General features: G+C 35.5%; 1 protein-coding gene across 7 annotated transcripts in view; it reads right to left on the reverse strand.

The window, feature by feature from the left end:
- Positions 1-22,223, reverse strand: part of si:dkey-178k16.1 (band 4.1-like protein 1) — a 50,692-nt gene that overhangs the window by 7,169 nt on the left and 21,300 nt on the right. For 2 of the 7 annotated variants that reach the window (XR_006928178.1, XM_046869905.1), the window contains exons 4-16: positions 19,093-19,197; positions 11,712-11,754; positions 10,799-10,874; positions 9,801-10,019; positions 9,129-9,216; positions 7,856-8,020; positions 6,925-7,022; positions 6,559-6,734; positions 4,697-4,875; positions 3,989-4,027; positions 3,081-3,116; positions 2,406-2,558; positions 880-2,079 (exon numbers count right to left, since the gene is read on the reverse strand). Coding sequence is in view for 6 of the 7 variants with exons in the window: in XM_046869905.1 (XP_046725861.1) it covers positions 880-2,079; positions 2,406-2,558; positions 3,081-3,116; positions 3,989-4,027; positions 4,697-4,875; positions 6,559-6,734; positions 6,925-7,022; positions 7,856-8,020; positions 9,129-9,216; positions 9,801-10,019; positions 10,799-10,874; positions 11,712-11,754; positions 19,093-19,197 (2,577 nt within the window). In the remaining variant the exon portion in view is untranslated. The remainder of the gene's footprint in view (positions 1-879; positions 2,080-2,405; positions 2,559-3,080; positions 3,117-3,988; positions 4,028-4,696; positions 4,876-6,558; positions 6,735-6,924; positions 7,023-7,855; positions 8,021-9,128; positions 9,217-9,800; positions 10,020-10,798; positions 10,875-11,711; positions 11,755-19,092; positions 19,198-22,223) is intronic. The other 5 variants (XM_046869906.1, XM_046869908.1, XM_046869907.1 and 2 more) reach the window with 5 other exon arrangements.

Below are 22,223 nucleotides of genomic sequence, written 5' to 3' on the forward strand. Positions count from 1 at the left end.
GAAACTAAGCACTTCATTGATATTCCACTATAATCTGTTGTAATAGCTTATTTTAACTAATTATATGTAATTAGATTCTAAGATTTACCCAAGGTTGAAAAAATCTGCTTATACAGGATCTTTGGAAATAGACTATTCTGCATTATCAGTAAAGCAAAACAGAAAGGGAATTAAAAACTAAAACTTCCAGATGGATGTATTTTTTTAATTTATAATGAAAAAAGGTTAATACATCAGCACCCTATGCTCTCAATAAATAGGGATCCACTATCACAAATAAAATCATAAGTCTTTTCCTTTTGTAACAGTATATAATTCAGTCCAAGGTGCAAAACCTAGCGCAAAACTGCGCAAATTACTTTCTACTAAATCTACTCTGCTAAAACGCGATTAGCCGTTTTTGGAAGTCCCATATTACGAAAGACCCTTCTTTTTCAAAAATGCCGTTCTAGCATAATGTATGCTGCAATTAATTCCTATCAACAACTATTCTCCTTCAAAAATGGTCAGAAAGAAAAGCTGTTGGTAGGAAAGGCCAAATGTATAGTGGTTGATTAAAGGAAAGCGAGTGTAAAGCTTAAGCAATGAAAATTACATGGAGGAACCTATGGGCTGTCTTATATGTGCAAGCAGATGTTGAGCTGTGGAGAGAAGGGAAAGAAGTGGATCCTTATCCAATCAGTCGGTGTATTGCATTTTTTTTATCAGCCAATGGTTAACGTTAGAAAGCATTTCACCCATCTCTCCTCAGATACAGGTGATTATGCTGTACAAATGTATGCAGTTGAAACGGTTAAAACTATAACATAAGAATGTGCAGACTCATGCGATGCCTATAGTTCCAGTAAAAGAGACAAGCAGATGCCAAGCATTTGTTACCGATGGTTTCTTTTGAGCTGATTCTAAGATGGAGCTCTTGAGAAGGCTGTGGCTGTAGTCTGTAGGAGAAGACTGTTTTTGTTGCAGCTCTCTTGACTTCTGGGACTTTACGTGAGAAAAGAAAGGAGTCATTTGCTCAAAGCCAGAAAATAAATGGTTTGATGGGAAATCAGACGGCGGGGAAGTATCTTCAAAGCATATCTGGTCATCATCTGCAATAAATCTCTGATCAGTATTGTCTTCTGTATCCTGATAATGTTTCCTGTATGCTTGTGGGGGATAGATGCACTTTCGGGTTTCTTTCACATAGCCATTAGTTGTGTAGTCTCTCTTCGGCGCTGTTGCGGTACTGTCAGTGACTGGCGACACAGCTGCCTGTGAGAAAAAAGCTGGTATTTTTTCAATTCCAGATGATTCATCTGACCGGGTTTCTTTTGTCTCATCAAATAAATTAGAATAAATTGTGTCCTTTCCACATTGATCCTTGACTCCATGTTTTCCTTTTAGTTTTTTGGACCTCTCAGGTTTCAAGGGAACAACTCGTTTCGGCTCTGGTTCAGCAGCATCACTCTTAACTGAATCACTCCTTAGAACTAGCTTGTTTTCAGTTGTTTTGGTTTTACTAATGGATTTGTTTTTGTCGTCTGTACTTTCCACAGATTGTCTGTCCCGTCTGGCTCCAGTATACTGATCTCTCATATATTTGTCTATTACTGGATTGGGAGAAACCTCACCCTGGTTTCTCCCCTCATTGTTCCAAAATTCAAGGTTTACACAATCTTCTGCATGAGTTGTTCCAACATGTCTCCTTGCAGTCCAATGAGTCTCTGTTGGATATTTATCATAGCCATTTGAGTGAATATTGTTCTGCAAATATTTCTCATGTGGAAGTCTATTGTCATTTATGTTTTTGTCAGAAGAGTGAGTTTCATACATGTGTTCATTCTTTAAAGCATACATCTTGGTTCTTTGAGGTTTCTCTGGGGATGGAATTGAGTTCTTATTTGATTTTCTGTAATGGCTGCCCATAGAGCCACCATGGGTCATATAGATTTTCCCACTAATCACTTCATCTCCTTCACGTTGAGTGAGTGGTGGATCGGTTCTAGCAGGGTTCTTGTTCTTTTCCTCTTTTGAACTGAGGGTCAGGTCTGTTTGACAACCGTCTTGCATCTCAAAAAATATGTGCTCCTCAGAGGCCTATATATCAATATAGAGTGAACAATTTCAATGGCTTGTGCAGGTCACTTATACACTCTCTATCACTACAAATAAGATGTGATGTAAAGTAAAATCTGATGCATGTATGCGATACTATGTAAGGCCAAAAATTCATTTATGTCATTATTTAATGGAATGTGCTGGAAAACACCATTTGTGTTTCAAACATATTTGACCCTCTAAACCGTATAAACCATAAGACAGAATTCATGTTGTGTTCGATTAACACTCTAGAAAGTTTTGATTACAAGTTTTAGCAGTCATAGTTTTTTGCTGTATCATCTGCACATGCTTCATAAACTCACAGTTTTTTTCTCTGGAGTGCTGCCAGAAGAAGTCACAGACAGGCGTTTCTCTCTGTGGACTAGCTTGCTGTTGGGCTCCCTCAGTGCTCTCTTCAGTTCGTTGATACTTGCCTGATGTTTTTGCAATACATCTTCAGGTTTATCCAGGAACTGCTACAAAGCAAACATTTATATTTATGGCATTTGGTAGTTGTCCTTATCCATATATTTTGGCCCAAAGGCCCAGTCATGGCAGCCTAGTAGTGCTTGAATTTGACCTCCCCACCTTCTGATCAGTAGTCCAATGTTTAACCACTGAGCCACCACTGACAAAACCAATCAAGAATGAAAGATAAGTGTGTAAATAATATGTAAATATATGCTAAAACATACAGCATATGCATTGCAAATAAATAATATCTTATATTGTACACATTTTTTGGTTTTTATTACAAAGCAGCCTCTGTATTAAATCTATCAAGCTTCTTATTCAATAAATTATATTTTATACACACAGTCAGGTCTTCAAATAAACAACATTAATAGTAAACACAACATATGAACATATGTCACATGCTTTGGGAGTTAATGGATTTCTAAATATGCCCAGAACCTGCATTGACACAAAAGCTGTCTTTAAAAAAAATCCTTTTAGACAGACAATAACTCAGGCAATGAATGTGCCAGAAGTAGTACCTCCTGTTTAGGGCGAGGGGCCAAGTCCTGGTCCGACTGGGCAAAGGGATGAGTGGGTGAGATATGGTGCAAGGAGAGGCAAGGCGAGGCACAGCAAGGTAGAGGTGAAGGGGAAACAGTTTTAGGAGTGAAGACAAGTAGGCAGAGCATGGGTGAATTTACAGGGAAGGCAAGCAGCCAAACAGAGAACAAATCTTATATAAATACACTAAATTCAGCAATGGAACTAAAGAGAGTGTACAGGGTTGTGTCATTGTTCCTAGATACTTTAAGGCAAATGTACTTTTTTAAAACATGATTGATTACAAATGTCAAAAGCTATGTTCTCAGACCAATGACACAAATGACTAGGACTCTCTTTTGAGATGCAGTCTAGTGTTTTTTAAGTGACACTCCTAAAAGCAAGAACAGGAGCTGACATGTCACCCTTAAATATGTTAAATGGAATTAAAGTAAGCAATATGTATTATACACTTTGTGGACTTTGTGGATAATACACATAATCTAAGTTGAAAAGGCATTATGTAATTTAGCACTATATATATATTATATATAATATATATATTAATTAAAGCACTTGGCTCACACCAAGACAATAGGAAAGCATCAAACTGATGCAGTTGTACGAGCCTTGTTATATTAAGTCGGATCAAATATTAAGACATCTTGAATATTTTAAGGGTGAACCAATTATAATGTTGCAAACATTACAAAACACAAGACACATTATAAACACTGATTCCACTACACACATATAGACTGCTCTGAGAGGCATGAAAAGATATGTATGAACCTTTTGCTAAAAATCATACTGCTCTTCGTAATGGACTTCTTTTTCTGCATTATCTATGTTAACTATGTTAACAAAAAATTACTTAGACAGACAAATGGTAGACACCATAAAATACCTCAGCCTTAGAGTCTAGAGGAGAGCCTGGCTCCTCCCCCTGCCAGCAAAAGAAAAGAGGAAAAAGCTATTAGTAGAAAACAGGGAGGAAGGACAATAAAGAGAGGGGAAGTGAGGGGGAAAAAGAGAGAAAATTCTACTGTAATACAAGCAAAAGACACAGGGAAGTTATACTCAGAAATAGAGAAAATGAAAAAGTAGCTGAATATAGATACATATTTAGAGCAGCGGGAGAAAGAGGAACGAGCAAGAAAAAGGCAAAGAGTAAGGTGAATAGAGGGGGCTAAGGAAGAAACCGAATGGGACAGAGGCAAAGGCGTAAGAGGAGATGGATTACATTTTAATCAGAAGATAATGCAAGGCCAGAGATGAGTCATAGTCTGCTGTTAATATGTGGATTGAACACCTGGCGTTAAATGCAAATGTATGTCTTTTAGGTTTAAATAGAATATTCACATCTACCTAAAATGCACACAGCAAAGGTTTTGAACTACTGGTACTGCATAGCCATAAAAAATTAATTAGCAATATAGAATATATGCTACTGAAATAGAGTTTTTTTTCCAGTTGTCTAGTTGATTGCATGTAAGAAGTATTACAGTCAATTTTGCATGTATCACTTATCTTATGCATTACATTCCTCTGACAATCTAATTTTATTAACTTAAATGAGATAAAGGTCTGCCGATTATCAATCAAACTACTGTACCATGGTCTTTGATGGAGTAGTATCTCTCTTATCTAAAATTTGCTTCTGCAGCTGGTCCAGATCCTGCTCCAGACTGGGCTCCATGTAATCACGGTCGAGATCGTCTCGGGAGAGGCTGTGTGCAGGATCACTAGATGTGTGCTGAGAGAGTCTGTCCATCGTATCGCCCAGAGCAGATGCTGACAGCAACAAACAACCCAAATATTCATCAAATATTATTGCTAATAATATTTTCTATATATTTGGATATTTTATCTCTCTCTCTCTCTCTCTCTCTCTCTCTCTCTCTCTCTCTCTCTCTCTCTCTCTCTCTCTATATATATATATATATATATATATATATATATAGATAGATAGATAGATAGATAGATATATATAGATATATAGATATAGATATAGGGGTGTAACGATACACAGAATTCACGGTTCAGTACGTACCTCGGTTTTTAAGTCACGGTTCGGTTCAATTTCGGTACAATTAGGGGGAAGAAATGCAAGACATAAAATTGCTTGTCGTTTTTTAGTAACACAGTTTATTATTTTTACTATTCGTAATGATCAACATTTAAACAGTTCCATTGTTTTAAAGAATTTTGAATAAAATGCCTGCTTGGTTAAATAATATATCAAATAATGTTTTATAATATTTTATACAAATTATATGGAATACACTTTTTATTATATTGATTAAATTGAGTAATCAATTAAATTAAAACAAATGAAATTGATTAAATAAAACTAAATCAATATTAAAAATAAATAAATAAATAAATAGTTTGGCCTAATTTGTGTATATATGTGTATGTGTATATAAGTGTATGTGTGTGTGTGTTTTACATTTAATATAACATTTTCTAAAGATCTAATAATCTACTTAACTGTTTTACTTATTTTAGCACACTTTAAAAAATCTCTTCATTCCCTCCATCATTCATTTATTCACTCCCTTGATATGTGGAATTGTCAGGATTTTCTGCTTTTAAGAGAAATTATTAAAGCAGGATATAAAACACGAAGGAATCCAAAGCCCTAGCATTTGCCCCTAGCTAATTCCTGCTTAGCTTTCTTTAGCGTTTTCATGCATACGCATTATTTCCGGTATGGAGTGAGTAGCCACAGTGATATTGCGCTAAATCTAGTTTCTTTTTTTTTTATACCCCTAGCAATGATGTGTATGTTTTCAAGTTTAATAATAATAAAAAATGCACCCAAAGTGCGAGGCAGAAAATAAACACACTTGTAGTCTGACACTTAATCGTTCCTTAATGGAACTCAAATTTTAACCATACTTTTTACCGCACATAAAAAATATTGCATTCGGTACACGTTTACAGGAACCGAAAGCCCTGTACTGAAAGATTTTGGTACGAGTATGTATACCGTTATACCCCTAATATATATATATATATATATATATATATATATATATATATATATATATATATATATATATATATATATATAAATTATTTACAGCAAAAAAAAAAGTATATTATAACAAGTGCAATTATATATTGAATATGTGCAAATATAAGCAAAGTTCTTATTGCACTCTAATTTTGTCTTCTTTTTTGAATTAAATGCTCAAAAAAAAAAAAAAAACAATCAATCTGCTGAAGAATCTGGTAAATTTCTCTTCTGTAACATAGAATTAACAGCAATTAATTTGTATCATAAAAAAGAACTAAATGTACATTTAACTGTTATATATCTAATTCCTGGTATCTCTTTCGGTATTTTGTAATAATTAATGGTTGCTCAGAGGTGCACAAGCATGTAAGAATGTGAAAGTTTAAAAGTTGGTATGTATCAATGTTTCCAAATGTTGAAAATGGAAAATTATAGAGATCAATAAGACATACCTCCTTCTAGACTGCGTGAGAGTAAGTACCTCCGGCTAGCCGATCGCTCAAACTGAGGGGCCGGCCTGTCAATCAATGCACTTGCCTGACGAGTCTGGGCCTGGGTCCGCCCACTATAGCGGAACTTTGATCCAATCACCAAAAAACCTTTTGGTGGGGGTTCAGGAGAGACCAACCTATGAGAATAACAAGGCAGTTTAAGCTAAAAATTTTTTTACACAGGCTTATACAGTATAAGGCTTCAAATTTATCATTAAATAGTGAGAATACACAACAACTCTCTGAAATGTAGTCTTACTAGAGTGAGATGCCAAATAGCCCACAGTAAAATGTTGGTGTAGCAGAGGTGAAGCAAGGAGAGCCTACCTGAAAAAGGTGTGGTGTTCAATGCAGACCTTCCACAAGCGTTTGGAAGCTCGATGGTTGGGCAGTTTAAAGCCAATGGTGCTCTCAAACTGTTCATACTGTTGCAGGGGAGTGTGTGTATGTGTGGGAGGGGGTGAGGGGAGAAGGGGCAATGTGTTACTATAAATGAGTTTGTGGAATTGGTGGAAGTAAGACTACAACATGCACACATTCATGCCTTGCACAAAATAATACACAGATCATAATCTGCCTAAATACTTCGTAAATCATTCCTGTACACTACAGCGAGCACTTTTAGATATGACTATAAAGAACTATCCTTTAATATTATATTAAAATTTAGTATGTATCTCAACAACGAGAAACAAGATTTTGAAATATTCAGGTTCCAATAGAGGAAGTGTAAAGAACGAAGCAGCTGCATTTGCTCATGGCATTGCTGAAGTACTGCTTAAGACAGTATAGAGTTCTACCAGTTTGTATATCATTGGATCATCAAATTAAGGATTTCTTCCTATATATTTTAAATAGATCAGAAATCATAGGAAAATAGTATATAATGTTTTCTTTATTAAAGGTGAGGCTAAATGAGTAACTAGTGAGGTGAATGTGGAGGCTGGTTACTCTAAATCTTGGATCACAGGATAACAGACAATTGTTTAATATGACTTATTATAGGAACAGAAGCCTGAATTGAGCCTGACTATGATTTAGATGGCCACTGCAACCTCAGCAGACCGTTTATTAAGATCATACATTTTTCTGGGCGTCTAAGTGTAGAAGCTGAAATCCCCACAATTCAATTACAATACTGGCTGACTTCAACTTCAACCCTAGCACATTTACAACATTGTCAAATAATAAATTCTATACAACATGCATTTATAAAATGAATCTTTAAAAAAAAACATTAAAAGAAAAATCAAAAGACCTTTTTCTCTACCTCTCCAGGGCGGATTTTGATGTAAAAGTTGCTTCTCTTATAGGAGATTTTAAGAATCTTGGGCCAGGCAAATCGGTTAATGCGCAAACGGTCTCTGTAGATTAACAGTCCACTTGAACACACACCTAGCATTATGTCAATGCCCTCAGAGTCCTGTAAAATAGTATACACAGATAGATAGATAGATAGATAGATAGATAGATAGATAGATAGATAGATAGATAGATAGATAGATAGATAGATAGATAGATAGATAGATAGACAGACAGACAGACAGACAGACAGACAGACAGACACAGAGAGAGAGAGAGAGAGAGAGAGAGAGAGAGAGAGAGAAAGTAGACAAAAATGATTTTCAATAACAATTAAAATCATTACCAATTAATGAAAGCAAATTTAGATAACTGCATAAATTGTTCACGAGGACATTTTCAGATGATGCGGTGTATGTATATATATATATATATATATATATATATATATATATATATATATATATATATATATATAAAAACAATATATAGTTATTTAGGACAATGTTAATAAAAGGTTATTTATGAGCATTCCTGAGTCTGTGTAAATTTATGCATAAAGGACACGTAGTAAGGTGAATCTTAATGAAATGTCTTCAGATGACATAACTTGCCTGAGTTATTTTATATACAAATTGCACTGTCAAGTTTCAATCACTCATTTATTGCATGTTAAAATTAATGACTGGGTAGCAAGACTTGTCATGTAATTTAGACAAAAGAAATGGCACTCTATAAAAGAAGCAAGAGAAACGCTACATTCACACAGGCAACGATTTTAATGCTGCAAATGATAAACCATTGTACTATTAAGTCATCAGTATGCATTTCTACTCTTATAAGTGCATAGCACAGCCATCAGTCCACAAATCAGCATCCAGAGATAAAGGGTATGTAATTGAGTGGGTTTTGGTCGTTATTTTGCAGCAGTGAACCTGGCTGTGACGTGGCAATGCACAAATAATTTACTAAATCAATGATAAATGCAGCCTAACTTTTGTACATTTTTGGTCAGCCAACTAATTGTGTCAAATGAAATGTGCCAGTGAATACACAAATATTTATTTTATTGTTACTGTTTAACTTATATTTGGTTTGGGTCTCCTAGTTCAAGTGAAGGGAAAGTTTATTACAATACAATACAAATGGAAAAGGCAGATGTCCCAATACTTGTGCCAATATAGTGTATATAAACAATTTATATATTAAAACAAGCTGTAGATGTGCACCTTGGCATGATGAAGATCAACTCCATACATTGAGAGTTTTTTAGCATTCTCAAGAAAATTCATCTCAGCTTCCGCAGGACTCATGCCCCTGCAGCAGAACATAACAATTATCATTACCATCAGTTACAAGAAAATGTAATCACACTTATCAACATAATGATTCTAATCGTGGTAATCCTAGTCATTCTACTAGAACATGTCAATTAACAAAAATGTCCTAAATAAGTAAAATCCGATACACTGAAAGACATCTGACATAAGTTGGACCTTAAACCTTGTGGACACAACTCCTCTCAGGACAATCACAAAGGTAAAGGGATTCTGTGTACAAATTTTTTTTATAAACATTGTTTATATTGCCTGAAACTTCATTCATTCATTTATTCATTCATTCATCTTCAGTAGCTGCTGAGTCACAGTGAATGTGGAATCTATACAAGGAACACTGGGTGAGCCCTGATGACACACAGGCATAGACAAAGACTCAGCTTTACACACACACACACACACACACACACACACACACACACACACACACACACACACACACACAGCTTTATTCACCAATCCATTCAAAACTGAAAATGCAGATATCTACTGACATATCTAGAAGGTTATATGTTTGACATATATGGACATGATGGGGTGAATGTGTGGGTTGTATTCCCTTGCCTGTAGGTGCGATGGAGTTCTATAACCCTCTCTTCTAGTTCACGTGTCTGGTTGGGAGCAAAGCGGAAGTCACTGATGTAGTCCAGTCCATGTTCATCTGGGTCAAAATCTCCCATTTCAGCCTGCACAGCATATGAGCCTAGCAAAGCGTGTGTGACAAATGAACATGGCAAGCGCCCGGACAGCATGTCCTCTCTTAACTGAAGACACAGGTAATACCTAAACACACAGATAAAAAGGCACCACAACATTCAGCAAACAACCAGGGCCCAGGCTTTTGCCTCGTTTCTACTGGGCTACTGATGCGCTAATAGCACAAATAATATTTAAAAACCTAAGTAAGACACAACATATCAGGAATGTGGGGATGTGGTAAATAATAGGGGAGTTTACACTCCAGTCAGGATTTGCCTTGATTCATTCTATAGGGTTCAAGATTTTTGGTTTTGGTTTAATCTGATTCCCAGGATATTTTTGAGAAAACAAAATATGACTAAAAAGACTTCTTGAATTGTAAACAATGCTAAACAAATTGTGCCTGTATAAAACCAAGAATTGTTCTTGAATTAATATTGTGAACAATAATGCAATACAAAGTCTCCAAATCTTAAAATAAACACATTTATGAATTCTTCCAAAATTAAATACATTTCCTCTGTAGCAGAAATAAAACTTGAATTATGACCTAAAATGCCAGAATTCTGCAGCCTTTGGGTTTTTTCAACACCTCTTTTCAACCATTATTTAGCAGTTGTGGTGATAGACAGAATAATGCATGTGCCATTGCAATTTGCCAACTATCAGATTTCTCTCCATGAACAAATGCTTTGGGGGTCGAGCAGATTAAGGCGTGTAGTGTTACACCCTTAAAAATAGTGTAGGTTACATGGTCATGTCTAGAAGTTCTTCTTGTTGGGCAAAATAAGGCATGGGCTGTTTGTAAAGGCACAAAACGTTGGATGTGGTTAAGAGTTTAAGAGCAAACGTAGTGCACTTACCGAGTAATGTCTTCTATCAGCTGCGAGGGGTCAGGAGGATAGAATTTGACAGCAAATGAAAACTGCCAGGAGCCTACTGCAACAGACAGGCAAAAACAATAGGTTAAGGCAAGGTCTTCAAACTTAAAAATATCATCTACAGCAGGATTGTAACTTTTTCATAACACTTTATATGTATATACTTATTTTTAACTCTTAGCTTTCAACATGTAGTTATATGTGAGCATTTTATATCCTCAGCATAAATACTTATGAAAGGGAGGAAAGTCTGGACCACCTTGATGAGTACATACTTTTTCTGCTAGCTGCTGACAAACTAGGACAAATAATTGAATGACAAGAAAAAAAATTGTAAGAAATTTCAATAATTAGTGATTTTAAGTGTTTTAAGTTTTTTTCAATTAATGTATGTGAAATAAACTTGCAGATTTCACTATAACATTTAAAGAATTATAATTAATCTACACAATTCTTGATCAATACTATCTGTGCTTTATAATAGTACACATTGTCATTGTATGAATAACAAAGAAATTTATATTCCGTTTTATAATTTTTTGTACATATTTAAACATGTTTATTTCAAAAGTATTTATTCCAAAAGTATTATTATTAATAATATTAATAATAATAATAATAATAATAATAATAATAATAATAATAATAATAATAATAATAATAGGTAGTAGCTCAGTGTTTAAGGGTCATGAGTTTCTAAATCCCAGCACTAGCAAGCTACCACTACTGGGCCCATGCGCAAGGCCCATGCTTAAAATGTAAATGGATTAATATTAGTAGTATTAGTAGTGTATTTTTGCTTGATGAATACACAAAGCACAGAAATTGTTATGAGGTAAAGATGTAAGGGTATATGATGTCTTTGAGAGAACAAAGAGAATTTTGTTAAACTTACCTCGAATTTGTTTCTTTATCTCTTTAGATGGGTCCAGCCAGTTCTGAAAGGAAGAGAGGGTAAAAAACTTCCCATGAGATTACTGAGCACTTTACATTATAGAGAGGCTAGCAAACCTTTCATAATAGTGACACAATGTTTTTCTACCATGTCAAGAGCAATACAGTATAATATTTCACTAAATGATCAGTGTATTAATATTCAACAGCACCTCAAAACCATTAATATTTCCTGAAAGGTTTTAAAGGTTGAAGTCTTTCTTTGTATTTTCTTTATGGTTCATGTCACATATAAATCAAATGCCCTAGAAGTCTTATTTGCAATAATATTGATTGGAACCAGGGCCTATATTACATAAATGATTAGAAATTATTAGGCATTTAGTTAAGATATGGCGATAGCAATATATGATTTTTCACTAACATTTACATAATTTATAAAAAGAGATCCAGCATACAGAATGCACTGTGCAGCAGAAGTCAGCTAACAGTGAACGTGTCAATAGTTACTACTAAAATAGGGAGTATTTTACCTACATTTATTTGATTTTGTGTATTTCTTTGTAGGGGGAGTGTCTCTCTCTGTTTATAGCACTTGCTGTTGTAGATTGTGGATTTGTAAGTAAATACTTTGTAGGCAATGCAGACCAAAGGTCTTGGGCAGATAAATGTTTTAATGAAGAATGTTCATTAGTATATCAGAACCATGTCTAAACAGTTCTTAGATCAGACAGACTTGATCAGCTTTATCAAGTCATTGAGCAATGTTTTATTTTATGTTGATCTACTTTTTAGCTTTGTGCCTTCAATTTGCCTAAATTCAAGATATAATATAGTCAGCATAGTCATCTCTGCTTAGCTTATTATGTATGCATGATATTTATAGTAATAAGCTTATCGGTATAAACCTATAGGGATGAATCTATTTATTTTTGTAAAACTGCTTTGTACAATGTTCAATGTCCATTGTAATAGGACTATACTGTACATATAAATTGAATATAATTGTATTGAATAAGATTCCACTGTTCTATAATAGTTTTACTTGTTAACATGTAATATGTCAAATCAGATCCTGGTCTCTTTACTTGGAGGCAGAATTAGTGCAGAGGCGGTTTAAATCTCTGCCAGTTAAAGACATGCTTCATGTCATCAGCCTTTTTCACAATGCCTTCCATCTGTCATAGATGTGAAAGTACTGTGGATGTGGAAGCAGCACTGTGTCAAAGACGTCTCAAAGATGTTCCATGCGCTGAGTCTTCTGACTTTGTTCCTGGATAAGTAAAATTGTTGTGTAAACTGTTAAAAAAGCTAAATATGATGCTGACAAACCTTAATCTAAAGCATTTTTGTAAAGGCAAATGTTCCGAGGTCAGCCAAACCAGATAGGCCCTGTTTGCTTTAGTTTTAACTTTAGAATATCATCCAGGTTAAACAGATATCTTCTCTTCGAAAAGCATGGTGAGAAAATGGCATCTAGAAATCGAGACATTGAGAAATGCTTGTTCTACCCGTGCTATAACCAATTTACTGCATTGTACCTTACTTGGATTAAAACAATCATAATCTCCATTTTCAGTAAGCACTGCCATAAATATAACTTCAGCAGATCTACTATTGAAGGATGTCATTTGACACTATAAATCTCAAGTCCTACCATCCAGTCTAAAGTGCTTTTCAACCACTATTATGGATGTCCATTAAACAACCTCAGTATACCCTCAAAGTGTACAGGCCATTCACCAATAATCTGAAGTAATGCTATAACTCATCTCAGGGGTAACAGGTGGACCAGACAAACCGGAAATTATGGATGGTTCTTCACAGATGGTGTAGTGAATAATCCACTAAATAGGCTCATTCTCTTGATAAGTCACAGCATGTACAAATTTGTTGCATCAATTTTCCACAGGCACACTTCAGCAGAGAGATAAACACCTTGCCTTTCCCCCAGAATGATTCTCAAACTGCAGCTGCTAAAATTCATGAATGATTTCTGAATGAGGATAGAGTATCAAATGTGCCTACATGAAGAAACAGTATAAAACTGTCTACTGCAATACTTTATAGTGGGGCCAATATTCACTTAATGGCTGCTCACACTCATGAGCACAGCCCTATGTGCCGGTCCTGCAATCTTTAATAAAACACACACACAATTACACATTTTTGGGGCTGAATCTTAAAAGGATTTTCTACTCTATTCAGGAGGAACTTTAGGTAGGGCAAGGCTCTTAACTCTTAGCTGCGTAAAAATGTATAAATGACTGGATAAACGATCTGGATTAGGGCATCTGCAAAATGGCAGAAATGTCCCTAAATCACATAAGAAAACTTTTGCTGCTGGAGCTGGTGGATTTTTTCCTTTATTATTATTTACAAAATGAATATATTATTTTTGAAAGGCAAGAAACCTGACATGGATGCTAAAAGAGGGCACAGACTACTCAAGTGCATACAAAATAGTCTGTTAAAATAGTATACCCTTTAGTCTTCCAAGAATTTTAGCATACAGTACTTGTGTGTTTGCTGGTATGTGGATTTTAAATGAGCTTAAATAAATGAATAAAAATGCACACATTATGATCTGATCTTTATATAAAAAAAAGATTCCTAGAACAACAAAGCAGGGCTGCATTACTTAGTGTACTTCCTAGCTGCTTTAGATAGAGCTGCCAAATAAAGTGCACTTCTGTTACAAAGCATTACACAACATGCTAATATAAGAATATAAGAATGCACAACAGTTATTATAAGTGCACTGGTTCCTTTACTGAGAAGACACAAAACATCTGCTAACACTAAAATAATTAATAAAACAAAACAGTCTTCAACTGGGCCAGCATGATGAGGCTGCTACATATGACCACACCACAGAAGCAGGGCATATATAAATATATATATATATATATATATATATATATATATATATATATATATATATATATATATATATATATATATATATATATGATTTATTTTAGACCATCCCCATATGCTCAAATCATACCACAGGAGGCTTCTTATAAGTCACCCACAGACCCTTCACTCAGGAAGAGACCAGTCTGTCCCAGGCTATCACGGAGGATAAGCTTTTCTATTCAGAAAGAATACACTAACACTCCCTGAACAGCAACAATGCATAGGGAATATGTGGCATTATGGTTACATCACATGTCTTGCTGGAAAGTTGTGTTGTCAAGTACAGTATCAGTTCAGTGCAGTGACTGAAGGAGAGCAGAAAGCTATGAAGAGTTATTCTTATTATTTATACTTTTTCTACCCATCTCAAGGAATCCTGATGTTGCACCAGCTCCAGTCACGTCCCACCTCATGAAGATTATGAACCTTTAAAGAAGTAGATGCCAACCCCGCAAACATCCCGAACCATCTAGAGACGTATCAGTGCCATTTGGATCCCACTTCATGGATCCCACTTCATGAGTTTTGAGACTGGACCTCTTTAAGTGGCATGGAGAAGCTGATGTTAGATCTATTATCTTACTCTCCAGTGTTCTGTATTGTTTAAAGACTATAATCACACTCTTGATGTCACTCAAATGAGGATGGGTTCTCCTTTTGAGTCTGGTTCCACTCAAGGTTTCTTCCTCATAACATCTAAGGGAGATTTTCCTTGCCACAGTCGCTATGGCTGCTCATCAGGTATAAATACACATAATTCTGTTAAATTAAACAGTCTGTAACTGTTAAATTTTTTAAAGCTGCTTTGAGACAATGTCCGCTGTGAAAAGCGATATAGAAATAAATTGACTTGACTTATTCTGAGATCCTGACCAGGAGATGGATCACCTGACATGACCTGACATGAATACCTGACATTTGGTTTTTCTGGGGTTGAGTAGCATCTTCTCATCCTGCTTTGTCTGCTATATTAAAAGTATCATTGGTATGTAAAGTCTTGTTAAGAATTTATTAAGTCATTAATATCTAACAGCATTTGTGTTCAGTGAAAGATTTCTGTCAACTTATACAAGTTGAAATGAGGTGAAAAACCACATTTCCCTCATATACCTATAAATGTTTTATACACAAGCGAAGTCCCTGTGTCACCGTGTCAGCAACCACTCTTGACTTCCACTCAAAACATATCTTGTCAGTCGGGAGTTGTCAGGAAAACTGTCCAAAGTTAACCCACATAACCTGACAACATACTTGATTGGATGCGCAAGGAATGTGCTAATCATCTAGCAGATGTACAACACACATCTCGAAAATCAACTTGAGCCAAGTAGTTGTCCCTTTTGTCAAGACAAACACCACCATCCCTCTGCTAAATAAATGGTGTCCTACCTCAGTGACTACTAGTATGATATATGTCCCTATTATAACAGAGTGCTTTGAGTCACTAATCATAAAGCATATAATATATAAGATAATTTACTCCCAACATGCTGGACTGCATATTAATGTCCATTAAGTATGTGACTGGACACAAATACTTTATTCAGATTAAACAGGTAACATCTTTTAAGCAAATATATAATTAAAAAAATAAGTGCTTAATTTTTTTAAGCATCCAGTAAAGAAATCGCGCATCTGGTTGAGACTAGTAAAACTGGGATCCAATGCAATACAACTAAAAGTTAGAGCAGTAGGTTTTTTACTTTTATGCAACGTAATTGAACAGTATGATGAACAAAGCGCACATGTATTAACACGAACTTGAAGCAAGTTGCTATGTATTTATAGCGTTCATTCATCTTTAATAGCAGCCTGACCAGGGCCATAGTCATTTTAATAAGGCCACTAGGTTTTTTTATTCATTGGGAAATAAAATTTACTTAGTCTAAAATATATAATAGGCAGGTGCAAGTGTAACACTACCCCCCACCGCCCACCCCCTCACACACTCACTCACACACACACACATATGTATAAATATCACCATGCTGATAAATGATGTAAACCCAAAAATAAATGCTTAATGTCCTCTATGAATACTCTGGCAACACTTTAGCAACAACCACATGTAGCTCTTTGGTGAGGCTTCTTGCCACCCCTAAAGCAAACGCCATATGGAAAGCTGTGCCCCCTCTCCTGCTGAAATTCCCTCTTAGTCCTTTTGGTTGTACCAGGCCCTGATATTGGCTTAGAATCTTCACCTAAAAGATTCATCTTTTACACAGAACAGCATAATATTTGTCAGTTGCACTTCACACCTAATTCAAGGCAGAGTGAGAGATTTATAGTACTCCAGTTTATGCAGGTATTACTCAGGTCTAGGCTGAACAAGGGCCCTGCAAACAGACTACACAAGAAAAGCATGACTAAGGACTCCAATATCCAAACTTCCTCTTATTCTAATGCCTCTTAAGTCCATCTAAAATCTAAACTGTACTGATCCCTGTTTTTTTTTCTGTGAATTAGAGGGTGGTTGCTGATCCTTTAGAGACTCATCATGACTCATCATTCCAGTATAATTTATTCACCTCCATTAAGGAATAGCATTACTCGTCCTACTGATTCTAACAAGAATGACTCCACCTCCTGACTCCACAGAAGGTGTCACCACTCCTCATTTCACAGTGGATGATGTTACCCAGTGTCCTGACTGCACAGAGGATGATGTTGCTCCACTCCCCAGCATTCACAGAGGATATTTCTGGCCTTTGCTGCACCTTAGTTCAATTACATTGATGTTTGATCCACCTTCACAGAAGCCTTTGCTCTTCAGAGGATATCATCAAGGGCACAGTTCTGTTAACTATATTTTTGCAGTATTTATTTCTTTATACTTTTGCTTTGAAAAGAGGGACTGCAGATGCTTTTTATGTCAGACTGTCAGCAAGCTGCTCCTTGGTAGAAAACCAAAGGGTATAGTAAATACTGCTAGAGTGAAGAAGCTCCTTGTTATCCTCCTTGCTAATTTCCATATGGAGATTTTATTATTCACAACCATATTCAGAGGCTACAGTTTCCCCAGCTAAGGTGCTCCAGATTGTTCCCCATATAGGCAAAAGAAGGGTGCATCGTTTCTACCATCAGCACAATCATATGTCTGAAATTGATATAATCCTCTAAAACATTCTCCATTAAAGGCAATGCAATGCATTACTTTCAAAACCTTTCCTTGAGTTCCAAGAACTTAAAGCACTTGATTTTAAATCTGATTTGTTTGTTGGAGATTTTACACAGAAGGAGACGTTTACAAAAGTGCACTCTAGTTTTTAATAGTTGCTATAGTCCCTCTATTTAATGTATAAGCAAAATGATGACACCGTACAATTGGTTATAATGGCTCACTAATTAATTTGAGTTCATGGGTAGCTACAGTCTGTAGGTGTGGGTTATATATGTATGTATATATCAGAGTTTACAATCTCTCTCAGAGTTTAAATAAATTTTGATTACATAAGCAGTATTTGTCATCTATTAACTGTAGTAGGACTTTTCTGATTCTGTTTTTGTTCCTTTACTGAACTGTTATCTGTTATAGCAAGAATACTGTAACTCTCTTTGCTCTGTATATTTTCATAAGGAAACCCCTTACTTATTATCTAATATCTCAAATGGTTACGTTACGACTTTGTCACTTTCAGTGTTCAAGATTGCACCTGCTGCTTTCAGTGATAGCTGAATGCAGTCTAGTAGAAGATTTATAGTTTATATCTAACACACAGTCTGCCCTGTTGCTAAGATTACAACTTCCGTTGTTCAATGCAAAAGTCTTTCATTGCCAAACCTAAAAGCTTTTCCACTTTATTCATATTCAATTTTCAGTATTCTTCCCCTGACATAGCGATTAAGTAATTTCTTTCCTCAAACTGTTCTGGTACAAGCTGTGTCAATGATAGATGAACACAGTGCACACAATATTGCACTCCTACATCCTTTGTCAAGTCTGCATGTGCCTTTTTGTATGGGCAGTCTTTTGTTCAGTGATGTGGTTCGGCTGGGATTTTGATCATACCTATCTAAAGATTCTGTGCAAAGTATGTGACTTATTTTCTCCATTTACATCTAGTGCATCAACTCCCTGAAGAAGTTTGTCATTCCAACTCCAGTATATAATATATATATATATATTACCTATGGTAAAAATATTTTAGAAATGTACCACTATTAACCATATTCATATTATATAAAACTGACTGCCTCACATGTTATGCCAAAATATTAAAGAAACATAATTAAAATGGCCCATCTTTAGGCCCTTTTACAGAGTCCAAAGGTTATAGAGGCATCTATAGCAAACTATGGTTGGAATACCCTGGAAAGAGGTAGGTTCACCATTATTCATACATGCAAAGCCATTTATAAATGCACACTGCATATAAGGCCATTTGACGCTCAGATTTATGTCACAGTCACACTTTTCTTTTGGTGAGTTTCACCCTGTAATATTGTGTATGAAGTCCAACCTTTTGACTGTCAGCATCACAGAAGGTCAGGCCAAAGTAGTCCTTCTCCAGCAGGTTCAGATGCTCACACACCATATCCAGCAAGACTTGACCTTTGCAGGATTTCTGCCCCGGCCAACATGCAAGAAACACACAGAAAAAAATATACATTTACAGCTTGAAGATAAGCACATTTTTTAAATACTTGGCACAAACTGTCCCCTTTTCCCATTTCAATCAACACCAAATACAAATTTCTATAAACAAACAAAAAATTAGCTAGAACATCCCAGAATTTTGGTGCCACGTACACACATAAGCTGTAATAATGTCAATCATTATTTCTACCATTTCTTCCACATGACATTAATTAGGACCCTTGGTCGATTTCATTGTAAACAGTCCAGTAAATTTTTATCTAAGGATAATGATTAGAAAAATAAAAAATCTATACATTACATACAACCTCCTAACTTTTTTCAAATCTCAGGAGCATTTTAAACCCTTTGCGAAAGCTCTGTTTATTGTACTGTGAGATTTAAATTGTGAACAGAGTGGTGCTGAACTGCTCACAGCATGCCGAGCTTAAACACATACATATGTCACAAAAATATTTGAAGAATTCTAGCTATGCACTATAATGTTGTCGAGACCTCAAGGCCATATTGCAAAAAGAGTGGCAGAAGCAAAGTACTTAAGATGCCGGCTTTCAAAGTGGCACTCTACAAAGACACCAAGCATTCACCACCCAGGGAATGCAGTTCCCACAGCAACAGGGAGAAGAAGCAGCTGTTTCCATGGAAACAGAAGTGACGAGAAGGGCTTTTCTCCCTTTTGTGTCTCTGTGCCTCCTCCCTACACCTCTAAGAGCTCCATGACTGGATATTTTTACAGAGAAGTTGGGGGGTGGTGACCAGAGGTCCTAGTGCAAAAACTTCAATATACATGTTATAGTTATAGCAAAAGACAAACACATCTTGTATTATGAGGGAATTTTTAAGATACATTTCATATTCCTAGCTATGACAATCATATCAAAGCAGTCACTTCTAAAACCTTCAATTGCTAAAAAGACATCCAGAAAATTTTCCAGAGATTCCACAGAGATTTAAGCACACTTGTTGTTAATAGTGATTTTTGAATAAAGTGTGCATTCTTATCAGAAAACATGTCACTTTTCAGCAAAAATGTGTAGGATTTTGACCTAAAACAAATATAATGTGCACTACTAGAATTTGTTAAAATCATATGATATTTATTGATTCATATTTAAAGTAAATATCAAGCATGTCTTAAGGCATAAATGCTAGCAATATGTTGAATATGACATGAACTGCTGATACTACTTATATAGTAGCACCTTTATCATTAGCGTTAATCATATAATCTCTCTGATATCCACTCCATGTGCATGTGTATAGACATAAGGACTTTTTTTTGCTGCATGAGAGAGTTCGTTAGTATTATTGACATGTGAGCCCAGGAATCAAATTGGAATGAGGAGTCAATTACCAGTGGGGGATTTTTTTTCCTAGGGAAAATAATTTGTCGCTTCAAGTACTGTACACGCATTCAGCACAGTCTAATAAAGCTAATCAGAATATGAATGAGCTTTTGCTTTTGCTTCACTTACTCCTAGTCAGTGAACTCACTTGAGATGCTGCCACACCTTACGCATATTAATGCAAACACGCACACACACGCACACACACACACACACACACACACACACACACACACAATATCCTGGTTCCACGTCTATCATCTATTACTTTGATTAGAATAGATTAAACAAATCTATTCTTGGCCTTTTGACTGTGACAAAGTTGTCACTTTTTTAAAGGCTAACATTATATAGAAGATCAAGCCACAGGGCAGGACACGCTGACAATGCTTTAATCTATAGCTAGTGAATGTGCTTGTTTGAGATCAGACAGGAGATCTATAAATTTATCAGTATAAAAAATTCACCCTCTCCCCAGATGATTCCCAGTGCAGAGAATATGACACGTAGACTCGACTGTCACCACTGAGTAGAGTACATCCAGCTAATAGCACACCCGGGGCCTGAAATCATCCCCTGATGAGGGTTTTAAAACTTGGGGTCGTACAATTTATAAACAGGGTCGAGCGAGAAGCATACAATGAAATTTTTAGTTTGATTTATTTGTATTTTTTTACAAATTAATATTAGAAATATCAAATATAGATTTTGTGCTACTGAGAGTCACATTCAGACAAGCTATATTACAATGAAATTTTAGTTGTTTTTACAAACCTGACACAATACATCAACATAGGTTAGCAATAAAACAAAATATACGGGATTACTTTTACTTTTATGTTTTCCTTTGTTTGTTGGGTTTATCTAAAATCTCATATGTAAAACCTATACCTTTTTTTTAAAAAGCAGAACAGCCTTTGTACTAGCACTAAGACTGTTACTGAGTATGAACACTATGCTATTATAATTAGTGCTTTCTTCATAAAACCCATTTAGACCTACTGAAAAGTGTTTCACATACCCACCTTATAAATGTTTTAGTTCAGTTAGTAATTTTGAATATAATGTCCCTCCTGTGACTGAAAACAACATTTTAGCATTCGATTTGGAAACCTGGTGATCACTTGTTTTGCTCTAACCTGCCATCTAGCGAATGCTGTTTCCAGGTGTACATTTAATACACTGTGAGGGTGTGAAATATGCTGTTTACTGCCGCTACTTCTAAGTAAGCATGTAATATCATGGATCAAGTATAGAACAGTCCCCTCTGCATCTCATCGGTCCATACCGCACCTTGCATTTTCCTAAAACAACGAGCACTCACCATTGAACACTTACCACACCACATGCAAATCATGTAGGTTAGTGCAAAGTATATTCCTTCAATTTTAAGTCATTTACCTTATTATTGATAATGATATCAAAAACGTGTTGTATTTACAAAGTTTAAAAAAGAAATAAAGCAATTTAAAAAATGTCATTCACATGTTCATTTGGAGTGTTTTGCCCAAAAGGTTTGAAAATCCCTGTTCCAGAAAACAATCTGCACAAGCTATTATTGAAAAACTACAAGATGTACTAAAAGGTACCATAGTAATGGATACAAATGTATCCATAGTCCACAGACATCTTATCATTACCTGGTACA

Source organism: Silurus meridionalis, chromosome 16 (assembly GCF_014805685.1).
Source record: "Silurus meridionalis isolate SWU-2019-XX chromosome 16, ASM1480568v1, whole genome shotgun sequence".
Taxonomy (NCBI): Eukaryota; Metazoa; Chordata; class Actinopteri; order Siluriformes; family Siluridae; genus Silurus; species Silurus meridionalis.